Raw genomic sequence first — 21,239 nt, 5'->3', positions numbered from 1 at the left:
ATGAATAATGGCAGTGAGAACTCAGCCTCTGTCATAAGCTACAGTGGCTCAGCTCCCTCGGTCATTGTGCACAGTAGCCAGTTTTCATCGGTGATTATGCACAGCAACACTGTTGCTGCCATGGCCAACAACAACCACAAGGCCCCTTCGGACCTGACTGTCAGTCCATCCATGAAAGATGACAGCAAACCCGAGCCAGACAAAGTGGGAAGAATTGTCAGCAGACCCAAAAGCATTAAGGAGAAAAAGAAAACCATCTCATGTAACAGGGGAGAAATACCAGAGGAGTCGAAATACGTTGCTGATCCTGGAGGGTCGTTGAGCAAAACCACAAATGTCATTAAAGAAACCAGTAAAATTGAAACCTACATTGCAAAGCCTGCTCTCCCTGGAACTTCCACAAATAGCAGCGTCGCGCCCCTTTGCCAAATAACAGTCAAAATTGGGAACGAAGCCATTGTGAAAAGGCACATCCTAGGATCCAAATTGTTCTATAAAAGAGGGAGAAGACCCAAGTATCAAATGCAGGAGGAGCCTTTGCCACAAGAGAGCGACCCGGAAACCAACAGAGACAGCCCACTCGGGCTTTGCCAGTCCGAGTGTGTGGAGATGAGCGAAATGTTCGATGATGCGAGTGACCAGGATTCCACCGACAAACCGTGGCGCCCTTACTACAACTACAAACCCAAAAAGAAATCCAGACAGTTGAGAAAAATGAGGAAAGTCAACTGGAGGAAAGAGCATGAAAACAGGAGCCCCAGCAATAAGTATAAATACCCAGCAGAACTGGACTGTGCGGTGGGGAAGGCTCCTCCGGAGAAGGCCTTTGAAGAAGAAGAAAATAAAGAGATGCCCAAGTTGCAGTGTGAACTCTGCGACGGAGACAAGGCCTCAGGGGCTGGAAACCAAGGAAGGCCCCACCGGCATCTCACTGCCAGGCCCTATGCCTGTGAGCTCTGCGCCAAGCAGTTCCAGAGCCCTTCCACACTCAAGATGCACATGAGGTGTCACACTGGAGAGAAGCCGTATCAGTGCAAGACCTGCGGACGGTGCTTTTCGGTGCAGGGGAACTTACAGAAACACGAACGCATCCACCTGGGTGTGAAAGAGTTCATCTGTCAGTATTGCAACAAGGCATTCACTCTGAATGAGACCCTCAAAATCCACGAAAGAATCCACACTGGTGAAAAGCGTTACCACTGTCAGTTCTGCTTTCAGAGTTTTTTGTATCTTTCCACAAAAAGGAATCATGAGCAGAGGCATATTCGAGAGCATAACGGGAAGGGCTACGCCTGTTTCCAGTGCCCCAAAATTTGCAAAACAGCTGCTGCCCTTGGAATGCACCAGAAGAAACACTTATTCAAAAGCCCAAGTCAGCAGGAGAAAATAGAAGGTGATATGTGCCACGAAAACTCAAATCTGCTGGAGAATCCACATTTCCTGGATTCAGAAAACAACGACCAAAAGGATAATGTACACGCCATTGTTGAAAATGTCCTTTGAGTGGCGATACTTAGAAAAAAATCTTCAAAAAGATAAGTTGATGGGTTTGTTTTTTTTTAATTTTTTTTTTTTTTAGTTAGCCATTTTGTTTTTGTTTTTGTTTTTGTTTAAGTTTAGTTGTGTTTTGTTCATGTAACAGTCATGAAGGAGTGAAATGTAAAAAAAGAAAATCTCATTTGTGAAAATTCCAGAAAAAGGATCCTAATGTCTACTTTGGGTTTTAGCATTACCTTATTGCAAAGTGCACAAAAACAAAATAGCTGACTCCGCCAATTTCCCAAGTATCTTGTGAAAGTTTATGAAGTTCTTAGCTGTGGTATTTCTGCCAGTGGAAAAAAAAATTTTAATTTTAGGCTAATTCAAAACTTTGTGATAAGTGCTAATAGGAACTGGCTGCTGAACTGTCTTTAGTCACTGGAGAAAATAAGGGTCAGACATCATGAAAATGTCACCTTCATAAGTAAGTTAAAAGGTAAACGAGCTATGACGGCACTATTAAAAAGTGTTTAAATTTAACGGATATATATGAAATACTTAATAATATAGCTAAAAATATGTGTGATATGAGTAACCTAAGTAGGACATTCATACATTAGAACTATTCTGCAACACAAATCTTGTAAAATACATATATAAATCACTATAACGTCTAACTGTCCATGTCCCCTGTAGAGAATTATAATAATGAGCAATAGATCTGCAAATAATGAGGACTGATATAAAAATCAGTAGAGAGCATTTTGAATATGACTCAAGAGCATGTATATACTTTTAGATGGAATGCTGTTCTCTTAAAGTTATGGCTGAACTGTTACTAGAACTGGTCTTATTCAAGTCACAGAAAACATAGGTCATAGCCTTATCTATGGGGGAAAGCCTTCCCAGAATTTACCTGTGATTACTTGTGCTATGTATTACTTCGTAATGTCCTCACCTCAGAAAACGAAGAAGGGTCAAAATCTTCTGAAACTCCCTGCAGTCTTCCATCCATCACAAGGCCATAAATATGGAGGTCTGTTCCAGACAGACTTAACCAATCTCAAGGGTTCGAGTTAAAATTGACACCTCCCATTCCACTGAAGGAGTATCTAGGAAATTCAGTGCAAGGCACACATGCAGTAATGACTTTCTAGGTACTTGAAAGTGACAGCCTAATCTCTACAATGATTAGACTTCTTAGAGATTATGCAGCCCCAAGTATGTACTAGTATAAAACAAAAGGACAACAGAAACACATACACATGCTCCACCCATTAAGGACCCGAGTGGACAAGAGGAAATGCTGACTTTCCTTGCCTCAAACAGTAGCTTTGTTTGGGGGTAGGGAGAGAGAGAATATGGAATGATAAGGTTCCATCACTCACTTACGTGACTCAAAAATATATCCCCAAGGCCTGATACCTTGTCTGCAAGTTTGCAGACATCGGGCCCCCTTGCTAAAAACCCACTTCGGTGTTTTAATGTTTTTTATGCTGACCCATACCATCAATATTGCCCACAAAGCCTAATTGCCCTTTAGGATATTCCGTCATCTGGACTAGGTTCCTGGGAAGCTGGAACTCATGATTCTTAACTTTTTAAAATGCCAGAATAGGAGGCAGAGAGAAAACATTCCTACCCTTTGATCACCGGTCTGAGCAGAATCTGGACACCAGTATATGGGTGACCTGCGGCCATGCACGTTCATGGGATTGGATAGATGAAAAGCCAAGGCTGTCCAAGGTTGCAAGGTTACCATTACGAAGAATTAGTCAGAGGACTCCAGCTTCTCTCTCCAAGTGTTGTCATGTCTCCATTGAAGAAGACAATATGGATTTGGGTGAGCAAGAAGGAATTTAAACACCCAGAAAAGGACACGATCAAAGCTGACCTTTTTATACTGTAGTACTTTACTGTTAAGTAACCCCAATATTGTATCTGCATTTATCTTTTGTTCATCTACTTTCACTTACATACAGTATTATGTAATAGAGGAAAATGGGAAAATGCAAGCGAATTCAACTTTATTTTATACATTGTATATATATGTATACCTGCACTCTTCATTTGGGTTTTGTTAAAGAGATAGTCACAAAGGGCTTATGAAAATCATTTTTTGAATTGGTAATTAGGATATCGAATAAGCAAACCTGTGATCTACTAATTTGTTTTATCTCGATTAAGATTACGAATCAAGGAGAATTACTGTGTATTTTAGTCATTTTGATTTGAAATAACTCCAAATATAAGATTATTACATGTAGTGATGTTTCCCAGCCCTTACATGTGGATATTTTTTAAGTGGACTTGTATGCTGATAATTCTAGACCAAAGTAAATATGGCAGAATATTTATACATGAAAAAATAATTTTGCAGATATTTTCTATAATTGTATTATTCGTTTAAAATGTTGACAGCTTGTGTTAGTTTCAGGGAGGGGTGTATATTTTGATAAAAAATACTTGACTTTGTAATTCTGTATATTCTATACAATTTATAGCAGAGCCGTTTTAAGACAGCCTTGTCACACTTTTTGTTAATTGTGGAAACTTTATTATGAGTGATGTTTAAGTATGCATTGAGTACATAACGACCAACTAGAATTAAAGTAAGTGTAAACAGTGAACATACTGAATGCTGTACAAGATATATTGTAATTTGCTGTTTTAGCATCTGTATTTTGGTTAGATGATATTATTAAATGCAGATGTTAAGGGTTGGAAAAGTCTAATTTTATTTTTAAAAATAATGAATATAAATTTGGTTTTGCTTGATTAAAATAGCTTGTTCCTATGTTAAGTCTCTTTTTAAATGTTTTAATGTTAATTCTTTTGTGCAGCCAAACAGCTCTTTCATCTGCATGAGTCACAGCATTGTTTCACTTACTGTGCAACACATTTCTCTTTCCTTATTTATTTACATTCCATGGTACCTGCTCACATGCTTAGTACTCAAAAGGAATATGACATTTTAAAAAAAATGAATGAAGAACAGGAGAGATTAAAGTCATCTGGTAATTTAGTGCTTTGGACAGGCTCAACTTCATTTATCTTGATAAATCAGAGTATTGGACGTGTTCTGCTGTACTCAACCACAGGAAACAAATTACAGTGTGGAGTACTGGGTGTTTGACAAGTCATAACATGGATTGTTTCAGCTTCCCCAACGACACTGGAAAGTGAATATCATTACCCACACTTTATAGTGACCCTGAGAAGATCCTAGAGCCAGGATTCCAGTCCAGGGCTGCCTGACTCAATACCTTACAGAAAAATGCTTAATGTAAACTGAATAGAGCAAAAGACACAAAGTGTTATGTTAGGACGGTGGCTGTTATAATGACAGTGTCAAGGAGGCCGTGTTAGACTCTGCCTCCCCAGACTGAGCACTAATTTACTTTCTGAGGCCTCAATACTTTGGACGTTCGGCTTTTCTTATATCTTGGGACATTGCCCTGTAAAGTCAGTTTTTAAGAGTCTGTATACTTTTTTAAAGAATGTGAAGTGAAATTATAATTTAATGCTATTATGAGCTAGTAATTTTTTATGAACTAGTAATTTTTCACATAAAAAATCTGTTCCATCATCACAGACTCTACTCCTAACCTTAGCTAATTATCTTCAAATGCAGTTAGTCACAGTTGGTGAGGTCAAAGTGAGTGCCAGTGGCTCTAGAAGCACAATCCATTACCAAACAGATTTTGGAAAATAAACTTCCAGTCCTACTGATGGCTGGCCAGTAGCATCAATGCTGTATTTGAAGGGCAATCTAAAACTAATTCTCCCAAAATTTGATAACTGCTGCTGCTACAACTAACTTCATTTCTAGCAAAACAATAGATTTATTATCGAAAGAATTTATAACAGTTTAAAAAGTCACTATGTATTAAACGGATAAAAACAGATCACACAAAGCAATCCTGTCTATACATATTCTTTTAATTACTTTGAGTCTTTTCATTCCTATTGCTCCTCTTCCTGTTTTCACCTATTGATTGATTTAGTTCCATATCCTCTGTCTCTTTCAATTCCTCTTTGCAAAGGCAATGATTCTTTCACCTCAGTTTCCTCCGTATCTGAGAACTCTTCACATTTCCCTCCCCAAATTCTGACCATCTAGTAATATCCCTTCTGGAGAGAGCAGCCTCCCTTAGCCCTCCCCAGTTCTCACCCCTGGATCCCCAGTTCTCACCCCTGGATCCCCAGTTCTCACCCCTGGATCCTGATTTTTCAAGCAAGATGGTCAGTGAGCAGGCGACTTGGCTTGGTGTGCAATTTTTGAAACAGAACACTCCAACTTCGGACAGTAATGGAAGAACTAGTTATAACAGAAATGTGGCTACATTTTTATTTTTTCATTTTTGACACCTAAGACATCAAATCTGTTTTTCTAGAATGTTTAGCTGTGAACTCAAGAGCACCTTTTGTCAGTAATTTTAAAAATTATGACTTCTATGTAATTCTATATAATCTTTTAATAGGAAAATTTTCAAACATATGCCAAAGTAGAATAGTATGATGAACCCCAGTGTACCCATCATCCAATTTCAGCAATAATTCATAGCCAATTTTGTTTTCTCTCTACCCTCACCTACTTCCCCTCTCTATTATTTCGAAGCCAATCCCATCTGTAAATATTTCCATATGCACCAATAAAAAAATAAGCATTTTTAATATAACCATACTATTATCACACCTCAAAAAGTAATAGTTTTTTAATATAAAATCCATCAGTTAAAAGTTCTGATTGTCTTACAATTGTCATATTTTTTTACAATTTGAGTCAATCCAAATAAGGTCCCACACAAACTTGATATAGATAGCTATGTGTCTTTTATCTATAGATCCCCACCCCCATTATTTTTTTCCCCTATTGCAATTTATTTTTGAAAAAATTGGTGGTTCTGAATCGTTTCTCACAGGGAAGAAGCAAGACAGCTTCCTAGGTTGGGTTGCGTTCTTCCATTAGGAGGCACATACTGTCTGGCTGAGATATTGGATGCACTTTGAAGATATCCCCTTTAGGTCCCAGGTAGTGAGGAAAACAGAGAAGTCAAGGATGACTCCAAGGTTTGGGCCTGAGCAATTGGAAGGATGGAGTCGCCAGCAGATAGCTGGGTATGTGGATCCGAAGGTCAGAAGAATGTCGCATTTCATTTATTCAAAACATTTAAGCTGGGTACTGGAAATACAGGGGTGGGCAAGACAAATAGTCCCTGGAGCTTCTTGTGAGGATCGCAAAAGCTAAATAATTACATCTGCAATAAGTGAGGTGAAGAACGATCTGGTGCTATGAGGACATCTAATGAGACCTTACCTAGTCTGGAAGTTCAAGGAAAGGTATCTCGAGAAAATAACTTTTGAATTGATTTCCGAAAGATGAATAACAGTGAAAGGGGAGAGAGTTTCCAGGTTAGAGGCAATAGCATGTACAAAAGTGCTTCTAGAAGGAACACAGTGCTTTGGAAAGCCAATGGTGGCCAGAGTGCAAGAGAGATGGCTCTGAGATGAGACTGAAAGACAGGAACCATACTTTGCAGGGCCTACCAGGTCATGCTAAGGATTTGAACTTTATACTAAGAGCGATAGAAAGCCAGTTAATTGTTTAAAGCAGACCGGGACGTGGAGAGGTATTTTAATCAGTCTCGTATTGTGAAAAAGTCACTGGCTGAAATGTAGAGAGTGACTTGGAGGATGGTGGCAGGCAGAGGTAGCGCAGTTAGGAAGCGATTACAGTGGTACAGGCTGGAGACAATAGTGGCTTGGATTATATATTGGCAGTGAAGATGGAGAGGCGTGTAGGGGCGGGGGGAGATTTGAGAGCTATTTAGGAGATGAAGTCAAAAGGACTTGATGTTGGATTGATATGGGAAGGGATGGCTAGGGCAGGGTTTCAGAATTGTTGAAACTGAGAAAGTAAGATGTCCCCAATGAAGCTTGTATAGAAAGAAGACAGAATCTTGGAAAACACCGATAGTTGAAAGATGAGTTAAACACATAAAGAGGCTGAGGCAGAGAGGCCCAGAGAAGTAGAAGGAAAACTGGGGAAGTGGCAGCTGGGAAGCCGCAGATGGAGAACCTCTCGGAAAGGAGAGAATGATAAATTGTATCAAGTGAAGAAAGCCAAGTAAGGAAAGTCTGGAAAGTGCCCTTTTGCACTCAACGACTACAAAGTCTGGCAGTGGTGTGCTGGTAAAAAAAAAAGTTGACAAGCTCTTTGGAGAGAGGAGAAAGCCTGATTTATACTGTTTGCCAACTTCTGTGGCGTAAAACTTCCGCCGTGTATAATTTTAAATGACCAAGATGATGTCATTGAATGTGGACCCGGGAAGAGAAGCATCCAATCAGCTCATGGGAGCTGGTATGAGCCTGCTCTAGTGACTCAACTGGTGGTCTTGGCAAAAGTACTTCCGGTCTAGGTGGTGCAGGTGGAAACTGAGGAGCAGATACACACACCGTGGAAGTGGAGACAGTGAGGATTCTTGTTGCTAGAAGCTCAGTTACGAAGGGGGGCAGAAAGCCAGAGAAAGGTAGCTGTTAAGTGGAACCTATGTTTTAAAGACCAGGATTCCACTGTGGGTCGGGGAGGGACAAAGAATGAAGAGGCAAAGGAGTCGAGGGTATTGGTGAGAGATTGGTTATAGCCAAGAACTCTGGAGCCTGGTAATTTATGGAAGTACAGAGCTCAGTGTCTGGTAGACTGACATAAATAGAGGGGTCAGGAATGAGGTGTCTCATCTCGATAAAGGCTAAAGAACCTATGTTCTTGAAAGCTCTTTCACAACTGTTTTCATATTTCTCCCTCACAATAGTCCTGTTGTGGTAGCAGTGACAATTGTCTTCCTTCGAAAACTGTGGACATGAGACCTAAGCAAGTTAGGGGGCTTCCCCAGGCTCAGACACAGGACCAGTACCTTTTGTTTTTCAGGACACTGTTTTCACCACCAACAACTGACTCCACATTAAGGTATTTTTGAAAGACAAGGGGCTTGGGACAGGGACAACTCCTGTACTTTTCTCAAAATATTTATTAGCTTGAGACTCTAATACCTGCAGAGTACTAGGTCATTCATATTTCTGTTCAGGGTGTATCTTACATGGCATTAGAATTGCCAGGCACTGTTCTAAGCATCTAATGCATATTAACTCATTTAGCCCTGTGGAGTAGACATTATCATTGCTGTAAGTGTTTAGTGTGGTTATCTTCCACTGCACAGTCCCACAAAACTTCGTGGCTTAGACACAACTGTTTATTATTAATTCACACGGTACTGTGATTTGACTGGCACGAGCTGAGCAGGCCTCTCACGCAGTTGCCGTCAGATGGGGGTGGGGCCAGAATCATCTAAAGGATTAACCACTCTGGGCATCAAAGCAGTCACAGCCCAGTCTAGATTCAAGAGGGCGGAGGAATGGACTATACTTCTCAGTGGGGGAGTGGCAGGCACATACAGTGGGAGGAGGAATGGATGCGAGGTGTCTTGAGACAAGCGGCTGCAAGAGATGATTCCCAATGAGAAAACTAAGGCACAGAGAATTTAAATAATTTACTCAAGGCCATACAGCTGGTTATATGGGGAAACACAGTTAATCCCAGACAGCTGAATTCCAGAGCCTGCTAGGAGAGGCAAGAGGGACTGGAGCCCAGTGGCATAGCACAACCTCTCATAGCAAAGCTGTGGTGGTTAAGGACACAGCGTTATTCATAGTAGAACCAGAGAGCTCCTGGGCTTATCTATCAGGGATTTGGGGGAGAGGAAGAAATTCTGAAAACACTATGAATAGAAAGAAATGTTGAGGGTAGAAATTGGGACAAAGTTCAAGGACTGTCTAAACAAAGCTCTTTTTATGTTGGGGATGAAAATACGGTCTTGCTTGGCCTAAGGCAAGCAAGATGTCAGACTTTTGCTTATCTATCCAATCAGGAAAGGACAGAAATTGTGTGTGTGTGTGTGTGTGTGTGTGTGTGTGTGTGTGTGTGTGTGTGGTTTTTCCTTATAAGTAATTAAAACTTGAACCTTTCAGTCAGCTACTCAAATGGTCAGAGATGGGGAGAGTTTATGGCTGCTGAAACCAGAAAGTTAGGATCTGAGGCGTGGAGCAGCCTCAGAAAGGATATTCAAGCTCCTTTAGTGCCCCCTGCTGTATAATGTCATAGCTCTGAAAGTCTGGGTCATTGCTTAGTTTATACACATCCTGGCCCCTCTAATGGGAGGACAAGGAAATGACATCTCTATTTCAACAAGGTTACTCACTTCATATGAGCCATGAAATATCACCAGAGAGAAGCTGATTCATTTCCAAGGGGCCGGTTTCCCTCTCAAACTCTGACAACCAAGATAGTGTGTGGCTTAGGTCCTATTCATTTCTAGCTTCTCAGTTTTACTGGACCAGAAGTCCGGATTCCACACATTGACTTAGACATGTCCAACTCTGGTGTAAATGTGGTGACGGGGAAGAAGGGCAGGCATTTCCCAAGTGATGTCTGATGTTTCTCTTCCTAAAGACCGAAGGGAAAAATTCGGGGCCACTATATTTGTCATCTCTCGTAATAATGGGAACCAGCCCCCTCTGCTATTACTCATGCTGAATATGACAACATTGCAGCCACTGAGAACCCCTCACTTCTCAGTATCATTCTTACACGCAAGCCAGAAGGCCCCACCCTCATCCAGATGTCCCCCACTTCACGGGGCAAAAAGTCTGCAGGGACCACAGGGATGTGCTTACCCAGAGTCCGTACCATCCTCCAGACCACACTCTGAGGACCCAGAACCTGAGAATTCCCCTGCCCACTCTTCCAGGGCCGGCTCAGGCTTCTTCCCCACCAGTCACTCCTAGGCCCCAGAGACAGGCAAGGAGCCGCTGTTTGCAAGGGATGTGGACAGAGTCTGTGATGTAGTTTCAAGGTGACCCTCAGCAGTATAGGAAGGGCAGAGTTGGGCATAGGAAGGGATGAGAGCAAGACCTGGGCCCAGCCCTTCTCGTAAGTCTTCTCTCAGCAAAGAAGACCGGGTATTTCAAACTCAACTCCGGCTCCCAGATTATGAAGGTATGTTTGTGAAGAGAATAGAGCATATTTAATTAAGGGCTTGTTAGCTTTATTTATAACTTTTATATATTTAGACACATGATATATAGGCCTCCATCTATGTGCTTGCCTTTGATCCTGCAAATGTTTCGGGATAGGTCACTAGTCCCCCAAATGCCCAACTTTTCATCACACTATGTTTGTGTACAAGCTCCTGGCTATGTTGACATGTCCCTTCCCACTCCCACCCCACTCCTACTCAGTACTAGTTCAAAAGCCCCTTCGAAAGCTGCTTTCCTGCAGTGTTGTAGGAGATAGGTCCTCAGACGTTTGCCTCTGTTTGTCCCACCACAGCTCTCCGGGATAATCCATTTCGCTTCCACCATGTCTGTCAGACAGCTTCTCCAGGCCAAGTCCAGGCCGACTTGCTTAGCTCTGTTTCCAGTATCAGCACTGCGCTCTCAAACATGAGTCATCTACTAAGAGCACCGATTCTCCATGCTAGGGTGACCAACCAACCAGTGAGTCCAGGACAGAGGGGGCAAATGTGGGACTTTCAATGCTAAACAGAGACAGTCTTGAGAAAACTGGGGTAATCGATCCCCTTAATGGGGAAGAACCTCTTCAGAAAGGGACAGCAGCCAGGACAAAAGAAGAATAAAGTAGCCAATATAAGTTTGAAACAACTAATGGGACTGTTGACTTTCTACTACCCACTCCTGGGCGGTGAGGAAACATTTAGGCCACACAGAAATCTGTCTGGGCCATGCGAGTCAGGTCTGGGAGAATGGAGGGGACAACCAGGGGACCCAATCTTCAGACTCTTACTAAAACCCTTTAATTTATTTCACAAAGAGTCCCTCTATTCTCATTTCTCTGAAGACCCTCCTGGGGAACCAAGCTCATCATTCAACTTCCAGCTGCCCACATAAAGCACTTTATAAAGTCCACTCTAAGAATAAGTGATGGCCTGTCTGAATCTCCCCCGCTCCTCCACCACCACCACCTTCATCCCTGCCCTGGGCTAACCTGCTAAGCGTGGCGGATAGCTATGGGTTTTCCTGCCAAGCCCTTTTCTATTTTTATGGTGAAAGTACCTGAAGTTTCTTTTAGAAACCACCCCTTGCTCCTGTGTTTCTCAGCCCTATCTCAGACCATACGGATCAGGTCGGGATGGTTGGGTGGATGAGAAATAAGGGACCCGGTTTCTAGTACCCCGTATTTCTTTATCTCAACACAAGAACAAGGAAACTGAGTCAGGATCTTCTCAATCGCCATAGACAGAAGAGTTTAAGCAAATTTGGATCCAAGGGCTCAAGCAAAATGATATTCTATCTCTCCCTCTTGCTCGCTCTCTTTCTAAGTCTCCCTCTTCTCTCTTTTCTACTGTTCTTTGTGTTGGCTTCGGTCTCAGGCTGGTTCTCTCCAATGGATGGCAAAGATGTCCATGCTGAAGGGAATAAAGCCCTCCCCCGCAAAACAAGTCTTCAAAGAGAGCAAGAACACTTCTAGTAATAACCTCATCTAAACCTCGGAGTCTGGATTTAAACCCAGGACATGAAACATCATCGGTGAAACTCACAATCTTTATTAATATAGATTGTGCACCTCCTTCTAGGATGCCTCGAAGAAAAATCAATCAAAATGACCACAAAAGACACTGCATTCAGCTGAAATTAACTGCGCCACGCACTGTGCCAGATGCTTTAATCTTTATTCCTCAGAAGAACCTGGAAAGAAGATATTGTCATCATTTAATAGATGTAGAAAAGCCTAAGTCCAAGGACTTCCCCACTCAAGAGATGAGCATTCGTGTAGGAAATGAGAACCCAGTTACTGGCAGTTGTTCAGCCTCGGGTATCAACTTGCTGGTGTTCGGACTACACCCTTTTCTGTTTCACTTCTCCCTTCACTGGGCCTTCACATCTCACCACCTTTGGCTGATCATTCAATGCATTTTATAGGTGAAAGCAAACACATTAAAGCAGGGGACACCAGTGATGTGGACATTTACGAAGATCTTTCTACTCCAACTTACAGGAATTCTCATGATTAAGGGAATACTGCTCTGTACTTAATAAAAGTGGAAAGCAGGCTAATGCATTTGTATGTGCTTAACGTATTATGTATGTAGTAAGGAGCTAACGCATATATGTACAGGTTAAAATTAATTATTTTTTCAAATGGTACAAAAGGATACACACAGAAAAATAAGTTTCCTTCTCATTCTGTCCACGGATTTCTCCCTAGAGGCCTGAACTCTTGCAGATCTTGGGTATCGTTCTGCAGATATCCTAAATGCATATCCAAGTATATGTGTATCTATGAACATATATTTTTATTTCCTTTTTCTGTTTTTTACGCAAATGAGAGCACATTACACATAGCATTCAACACTTGGATGAATTTATTGAACAATATATCATGGAGAACCTTCCAGGGTTGGTCATATGGTTCTGTCTTTTTTTTTTTTTTTTTTAATTCCTACAAAGTACTCCATTATATGAATTTCTAAGCAGTTTCCTACTGATAGACTTTCAAGTTGTTTCCAATCTTTTCTTTATTCATGCATTTTAGACAGATTTTTGTGAAGATGGAAACAAACAGGAAAAGGTTTTGCTTAACGCTCATTTATCCAGGAAATCCAATGAATGGAAGCCCTACTCTGTTCGAGGGTTCCGGGTAGTTTGGATCAATGTAATTCAAATCGATGAAAATTTGAAGCCAGAAGCAGAAACCGCTCTCTCCACATCACCTCCTCTCTGTGTCCCCCTTGTGTCGCCTTTATTCAGCTCTCTTTGTGCTGACCAGCCTTTTCCGCAGTAGAAGATGCTGGCCAGCCCTACAGGACCTCACAAGAAAGTGTCCATTGGAAACTGAGTGTCATCCCTGTGTCCTAATTGCCAATTTCTGAAAAAGGATATCTGCTTCTCACCAGCCCCCAATTCTAAATGAGTGTATTGGGTCCCCCTTGGTCGGTTTAATCCAGTAAGCTCTGGTTAAAGTGACAGAGCCTAGAAGCTTCCCTGTCTGCCTGCTTCCCCGGACCGGAGACCCGCTTGCTGGCAGCCCGGGCCGGGCTGGGCCCCGGCGGTGCGGGGAGGGGTCCCTCAGCCCCTCCGGCTTGGCTCACAAATTTTCTGGCCCTGAAATGGAGGTAAGTAAGGAGGTCTCTATACCGTGGCTCGTACAAAGCAGACAGCCGGCAAATCCACCGAGCACCGAGGAAGCAGCGTGCGCCCTCTCCTGGAGGGATGAAGAAACCTCATCGTTCCAGGCCTGGTACTGCGGCACTTCGTGAAATTAGACGTTATCAAAAGTCCACTGAAATTCTGATTCGCAAACTTCTCTTCTAGTGTCTGGCGCGAGAAATTGAGCAGGACTTCAAAGGAGATCTGCGCTTCCAGAGTGCAGCTATTGGTGCTTCGCAGGAGGCAAGTGGGGCCTTTCTGGTTGGCCTTTTTGAAGACACCAACCTGTGTGCTATCCGTGCCAAACGTGTAGCAGTTATGCCGAAAGGCATCCAGCTAGCATGCCACATACGTGGAGAACGTGCTTAAGAATCCACTATGATGGGAAACATTTCATTCTTAAAAAAAAAAAAAAAAAAAAAAAAAACTCTTCTTCCTGTAATTGATAGTTCTGAATGTTAGATATTTTTTTCCCCCATGCGATCAAAAGGTACTTAAGTATACGATTGCAAGTGGAAAAATAGGGGACAGAAATCAGGTCTTGGCAGTTTTTCCATTTTCATTTGTGTGTGAATTTTTAATATAAATGAGGAGACAGAAAGCATTCATGCAAGTCAGAATGTTTCAGTGAACAAGTTTCAGCAGTTCAACTTTATCACAATTATAAGTAAACTTGTTAAGTTTTTCTGGACAAAAAATAAATAAGTATATACACACATACATACATACACACATACACACATACACACATACATACATACATACACACATACATACATACATACACACATACATACATACATACACACATACATACATACATACACACATACATACATACATACACACATACATACATACATACACACATACATACATACATACACACATACATACATACATACACACATACATACATACATACACACATACATACATACATACACACATACATACATACATACACACATACATACATACATACACACATACATACATACATACACACATACATACATACATACATAAAGTGACAGAGCCTATTAGAAGATGGCTGCAGAGGCCGGACCCTGAGGGCAAACTGAGACAATCGGAGAAGGTGGAATGGGCTGGAAAAGGCCCTCAAGTGCCCACCACATGGTCCCCCTAAGACAAGAGCTTCTTAGTAACTCTGCATCAGCGTGATCCTCGAGACCCGTCATGAGGGTTTCCACTTTGCCGTCCAGCTGTCTAGCCCAGAGTCTCCCATTTTACAGATGTTCTAGACAGTTATAGAAAGGTCTGCCTGGCTGAGCGGTGGCCCCAGGCCTTGTCCGGCATCAGCGTTTCACATGTTTGTGCGTGAGATGACACGTGGCAATGTGAACTGTGTGATTTGGGTAGGCATGTGTAAAGGATGCCTCATCCCCTGACCCACACTCATAAAAAAGTAAACTTATTTTGACAGTGTTTCACCTCACTTTGTCAAATTACAAACATATTATTCTTAAGAAATTTTATAAACTTAAATATGTGAAATTTGTTTTGAATATGTTATTTTGAGAAAAGCATTTTTTTTTTTTAAAGAAAACATGTTTACGTCTGGAAAATGAGTAAGGTAAACAGTCGCCTGCATTTGAGAGAAAGCTGATGGAGATGAGGATAGGATCTATGCTTAAACTCCTGACTGCTGTAACCTCCAATCCCCTAGTAAAAGTTTTAGCATGAAGGCCCACTGTAACCTCCAATCCCCTAGTAAAAGTTTTAGCATGAAGGCCCAGTCTGCCCTCCCCTCGCTGAGCATCAATCCTGTGGAGTCTCTAAGAAGGATGGACCAATGAACTACACATACAGACCTGGAGGGGAACTCCAACCTTTGTGTGGACCAGAGAGGAAAATCTCGCCAGTAGAGGTCACTGACGCTCCAGCTGGGACTCAGCGGCCGCTGAGCACATCACAGTAAGGTTGTGCCTGCCCCTTTCCAGCCCCTCTCCGTTAACTTGCTTCCAGCCTAGTTTATGGAAGGAAATAAATGTCCATATTGTACTAACCAGGTGTATGCATGCTATCAGCAGTTCTTCTCAGTAGTGCTTTACCTTTTGATATCTCAAAAATGTTTTTAGTTTAACATTAAATTAATACTCAGAATAAAACAGACAATAACTTAAGGTTCTGCTTCAACCTTGGATTATAACTGGCTTAGCCCATTCCATAAACTAGTTACACTTACTTCTTGCTTGAATTACTGGGAGGTGACCCCCTCTCTCTCACACACACACACACACACACGTGCATACATGCACAGGAAGTAACATGCAAAGACCCGAGTATAAGGACGGGTGCCATGGTACGGCATGGAGTGGTACAACCCAGTGAGAGGGGTGAATAAAGAAGGTACCCGCGGACTGCCTGCAAAGAATGAGAAGCAGCTATGAGCCACCTGTGGGCCAGGAGCTAGCCATGGACAACAGCTGCATACAATAGACCAACTTGCCAGCATTTTCTAGTGGCCACCAATAGAGCAAAGAGATGCCACTAAGGGTCATCCACCCATGAAGAGGAAGAAACTGCATTTGTAAGATGGGGGAGGGAGTACTAGGACACCTAAAAACCATTGGATTGCAACGTGACAGCACTCGCCTCTTATAGTGGCCAGAGCTAAGAGGCTGCCATTCTCAGAGGCCAGGTGAGAATACCAACTTCACGAGCAATTAGGATATGCAACCTGATCCCCACCCAGGCAGTCAGGTAACTGCACCTCACAGCCACTGGGCAACAGATGTATGATGGTCCTATGAAACCAGGAAGAGCTACAGAGGCACAGTAGCAACAGGAAGCCTCATGGGAAGTGACGAAAGTTGTCCGTTTATCTGGGAAGAGCGCTGAGGAAGAAGCATGTGACCTAGGCCTAAGCCAATCAAACCATTGCATTTCCAGTCACAGTAATTTGCTCAGCAATGCGCACGTGACCCACTCAGAGCCAGTAAGACTTAATGATTGCTGAGAATGCTGTAAAAAAGAGGTGCGTTTCTCTCCTGACTGGACTTGGAGCTGAGAAGATAGAGTTTGGAGATACTGCCTCCTCTTGTCAGGGTGAGGGAACACCTGGAGCTGAGTGGGGCCACCTTCGAGTTCCTGAGATTATGACTAACACCATGCAAGAAACTCAAAGTAGGGGGAAATTGAGTCCTGATGACATTGCTCGAGGCCTGAATCCAGCCATATCTGAAGTTAATTCTACTCCTGGGTTGTTAACTCTGTCTATAATATCTACTCTCACAGTCCGAAGATGGCCAAAGCTAGTCCAAGCATCAGGCCCTCACACAAGTCCAATAGCAAGAAGAAAGGGCAACATGGCAGAATTTTCTCAAAGACCCTTGGCAATCTACGATTTAGACTAATCCTTAGCAAGGAGGAAAGAGATGGCCACAGGAAAGGTTATCACCTCTGACTGAGCTTGCAGTCACCAAATAACTGTACAAAATTAGGGAACTTTGAGCATGAAAGAAGACGTGAATTATGAGTGAGCAATCGACATGTTCGCCATAGCATTGGCCGTCACTGGCAATCATCCGGGCCAATCCCAATTCAACTAAATAAATTATTTTTAACTTTAAATAATCCATCGCCACAGTAAAATCGGATGACAGCCATTGACCAGGCAACCAAGGGCTCTGTGCAAATAGCTCTGGTGGCTTTTGGAGGCCCTTTGTGACAATGAGGGCCTTCTTGCTCTGTTTACCACAGATTCTCTCCAGCAAATGCAGAGACTCAATAAGTGTGCTCAGCCTCTTCCTGGGTAAAGGTCACAGATCTAGGAGAAAGCAGCTCATTGTGTGGCCTTGCAGAACAGTCATCATTTGTTCCTTCTCAGTGAAACTCAGCAGTCTGGGAACATAACCCAAAGCCTTTTAACTTCCCTTGCTAGCTCCACCTCAAGAGCACACCCACGTGAGCCTGGATAAATGGCCCTGTGAGGGAGGCATGTAGGGATTGGCAATGACCCTGGGAGGGCAAGAGGTTGAGGGCAAGGGGTGATTTCCCAGGAAGTACCAAAAATGTCACCTAAGAGGCTCATGTACTAACAATTGGCCTTTTATTTCCACCCTTTCTCCACAGTTTTGGAGACAAAACAAAGGCTATCCTAGATGCAGGTAGTGTGTGTGTGTGTGTGTGTGTGTGTGTGTGTGTGTGTGTGTGTGTGTGTGTGTGTTAGAGAGATCAGTGTCTGTGTATGTATATGAGTAGTAGAGAAGTGGGCAGGGCCAGAGAACCAGAGAATGAATTGTGCCTATTATAATTAACCCACCCTCAGAGATCACCCCAGGTCCACAGGGTGCCACTGTATTTCTTCCTTCTCTGGTTTGGGAGGAGCCCATGGGACCAACTGGGTGAAAGAACAGGTGTATGCTGTATCGTTATCATTGTCGTGTGGTCTCTTGGCCTCTTTTCTACCTTTATCCATGTTTTGTTTCTACTCTCATCCTTTCTCCATGGCTCTGCATATAGCTGCGGTAGTTAACAGACCACTTCCCAGAGAACAGAGTATGTGTACCACCGGAGGCACCCTCGATCCTTTCAGGGGCACATAAACAAGCACTTTATAGCCTAAAAATTATTAATTTATTTTACTTGTATTACAAAAACAATTGTAATGAGAATTACAATGTGTAAGATGGCCGTGAGAATTTCACTGTTTCTTGAACTCTTCCTCCAGAATTATGTTGAACTCCCCCTCGAGGAAAACAAGACCTAGATTGAAGGAATTTGAATGGCATATTGGAGCATAAAAGCAGTGCTTTCAGTATTTAAAAATCACATCTTCGGGCTCCTAATGCAAAGCTTCTCTCTCCACACCATACTTCAATTAAATATATCTATCTCATCTGGAGCACTTTCTATTTTTATATTAACAAAACTCTTGTAAATTACTCAATGGAAATAGCTACTTCCCAGAGAACAACATAGGGAGCTGGCTAATTTCTGGATTCTACCTTGACTTCTAATTCTACTTTTATCTAAGTCTTTTAACAAATTTCTAAATATTTTTTTTTATTCCTTCATCCCAGAAATTACAGGACATCATTGACATTGCAGAGTTTTAGGTAAGAATTTAAAGGTAATAACTATCGATAGCCTAGTTTCAAAGAAAATGTAATTGAAATTAAATTTCAATACCCCGCATAAAAAGCCACATCATATACAAGACTACATAGCTCACGGTTTGTGCAAATCTTTTTTGTAAATTCATCTTTTCTCATTGCAGACGCAATGTAACTGAGACATCTAGTGTCCAGTCCTAAGAAAAACAAATTTCCACTGATTCTGGGTTTAAAGCATTTGCCAAGTTCTGTTTTAGGGTACTCTGAGTAAAACCATGAATCCCAGCCTCACATCTCCCCCAACTCCCACCCTCCCGCTCCTTGCCAATCTTGAAAAACCCATGGTGCTTCCTGGGCTTAATCCTTTCCCAGGTGAAAAGTATCTTCATATTACAGAAGCTCAGGAAATGTTCCCCGCCTTTAGTGTTCTTATTATAACAGTGTTGCCATTTACATGGATAAAATCCCTCCCTTCAGTCCCACCTCATCCTCCTCCAACTTTTTAAAGCAATTGTCCCAGATAGAAAATGTGTTTCTTCTTCAATGGCATTTGAGTCTAGGGTCACACCTTGTTTTCTAGATTTCCAGTCACTAAGAATGTCCTCAAGGAGAATGTACATATAAACTCAAGGTATTTAAGCTGTTTTCTATACACATAAAATATGTATTCCATAATATATATTCTATCTACATACAACATTAAAGACATTTGTGTTTCAAAAAACATCATTAAGAAAATGAAAAGACAACCCTCAGAATGATAGAAAATCTTTGAAAATCATGTATTTGATAAAGGACTTTTATCCAGAATACATAAAGTACAATTACAACTCAATAATAAAAAGACAAATATAATAACCCAAATTAAAAATGGACAGAGGACCTAAATAAGCATTTTTCCAAAAAATATATATATACAAATGGCTAATAAGCATATAAAAAGATGCTCAGTGCCACTAATCATGAGTGAAATGCAAATCAAAAGCACAATAAGATACCACTTCAGACCCAGTAGAGTTGCTATAATCAAAAAGACAGATAATAACAAATGTTGGTGAGGATGTAGAGAAAAAGGAACCCCTGAGCACTGTTGGTGGCAATGTAAAATGGTGCAACCTCTTTGGAAACAGTATGGCAGCTCCACAAAAGATTAAACATAGAGTTGCAATATGACCCAGCAATTCCACTCCCAGCTATATATCCAAGAGAAATGAAAGTACATGTTGCCACACAGACTTGTACACAAGTGTTTATAACGTTGTTATTCATAATAGCCCAAAAGTATAGACAACCCAAATGCCCATCAGTTGATGAAAGGATAAATAAAATGTGGTATATCCATACTGTAGAATATTATTCAGCCATAAGAAGGATGAAGTGCTAACATATGCTCCAACTTGAATGAACCTTGAAAACATTATGCTAAGTAGAAGAAGCCAGACACAGCGGACCACATATTGCATGATTCCATTTATATAAAATGCCCAGAGCAGACGAATCTATAAAGATAGAAAGTAGATTAGTGATGCCTAGGGCTGGTTTGAGGAAAATGGAGAGTGACTCCAAATGGGTACCGAGTTTCTTTTTGGAGTAATATTATAAAATTGATTGTGGCGATAGTTGTGGAACTCTGTAAAAACCACTGAATTATACACTTTAAATGAATGATTTGTATGGTATATGAATTATATCTCAATCAAGTTGTTACTAAAAAATAAATCATAAGTAGCAACATTTTAAATAATCAGCAAAATGATTTTTTAAATGCACTGTAATCCATGCCCTAAACATCTTTATAACTTCCATTTCTACCCATCTTGCAAAAGCTAAGGGAACCTCCTTGGATGTCTCTAAAAAGAAATTTGTAAAGCTCACTGCTGAAGTTAATCCTAAACCAAGGCCCTTCCCGATGAAAATAAATCTCATTTATTTGAAAAAGAAGAAACCAATTTTCTACTGGGGGTGGCGGGGAGGCTCAGAAATAAATCAACCAATCAAATTAAGTAGAAAAGGAACCTGGGGAAGGAGGATAAATATAAATTTATCTGTAGCCTTGCCTACGCCATGTTAACTTCTCTGAACCCAATTCCTGCCTTATTAATAAGAATGATAACCCTGCACACGGATTTCACACCAGGTTGCCGTAGAGCTGTTGTAAAGGATCGTCTGCCAATAATGATGATATGCTGTCCCAGTTTATCAAGTTTCCCATGATGTGGAGCTTTCAGTTTTAAAACTGAAATAGCCCAGAAAAAAACTGAATGAGTTGGTTATCCAACTACCAATTGAGTTTTTAACGTCCAAGGTAGACTTTGGAGTATGGAAAGACATACATTAATACATGTCTGAATCAATATTCAGTTCATTTAAGTTTAAAAATGTAAGCTCGAAGTCAACCTATAAATGTATTTATGTTATTCGTGTGTGTGTTCAAAGGTATATGTAAAAGCATAT

At 41.5% G+C, this 21,239-nt stretch overlaps 1 protein-coding gene and 1 pseudogene across 1 annotated transcript in view; both read left to right on the top strand.

Moving 5' to 3' along the window:
* The window catches only part of ZBTB38 (zinc finger and BTB domain containing 38), a 109,107-nt gene extending 104,825 nt beyond the window's left edge, over nt 1-4,282 (top strand). Inside the window, exon 7 of the mRNA XM_025043565.1 lies at nt 1-4,282. This exon is cut by the window's left edge and continues 52 nt beyond it. Within this exon, the coding sequence (XP_024899333.1) occupies nt 1-1,503 (1,503 nt within the window). The 3' untranslated portion in view covers nt 1,504-4,282.
* A 6,155-nt stretch (nt 4,283-10,437) lies between these two features.
* On the top strand, nt 10,438-14,105 carry LOC102877807 (annotated as a pseudogene).
* Nucleotides 14,106-21,239: the final 7,134 nt, after the last annotated feature.

Source organism: Pteropus alecto, unplaced genomic scaffold (assembly GCF_000325575.1).
Source record: "Pteropus alecto unplaced genomic scaffold, ASM32557v1 scaffold92, whole genome shotgun sequence".
Classification (NCBI taxonomy): domain Eukaryota; kingdom Metazoa; phylum Chordata; class Mammalia; order Chiroptera; family Pteropodidae; genus Pteropus; species Pteropus alecto.
The sequence above is the reverse complement of the archived record's forward strand: the minus strand, read 5'-3'. Positions and strand labels throughout refer to the sequence as shown.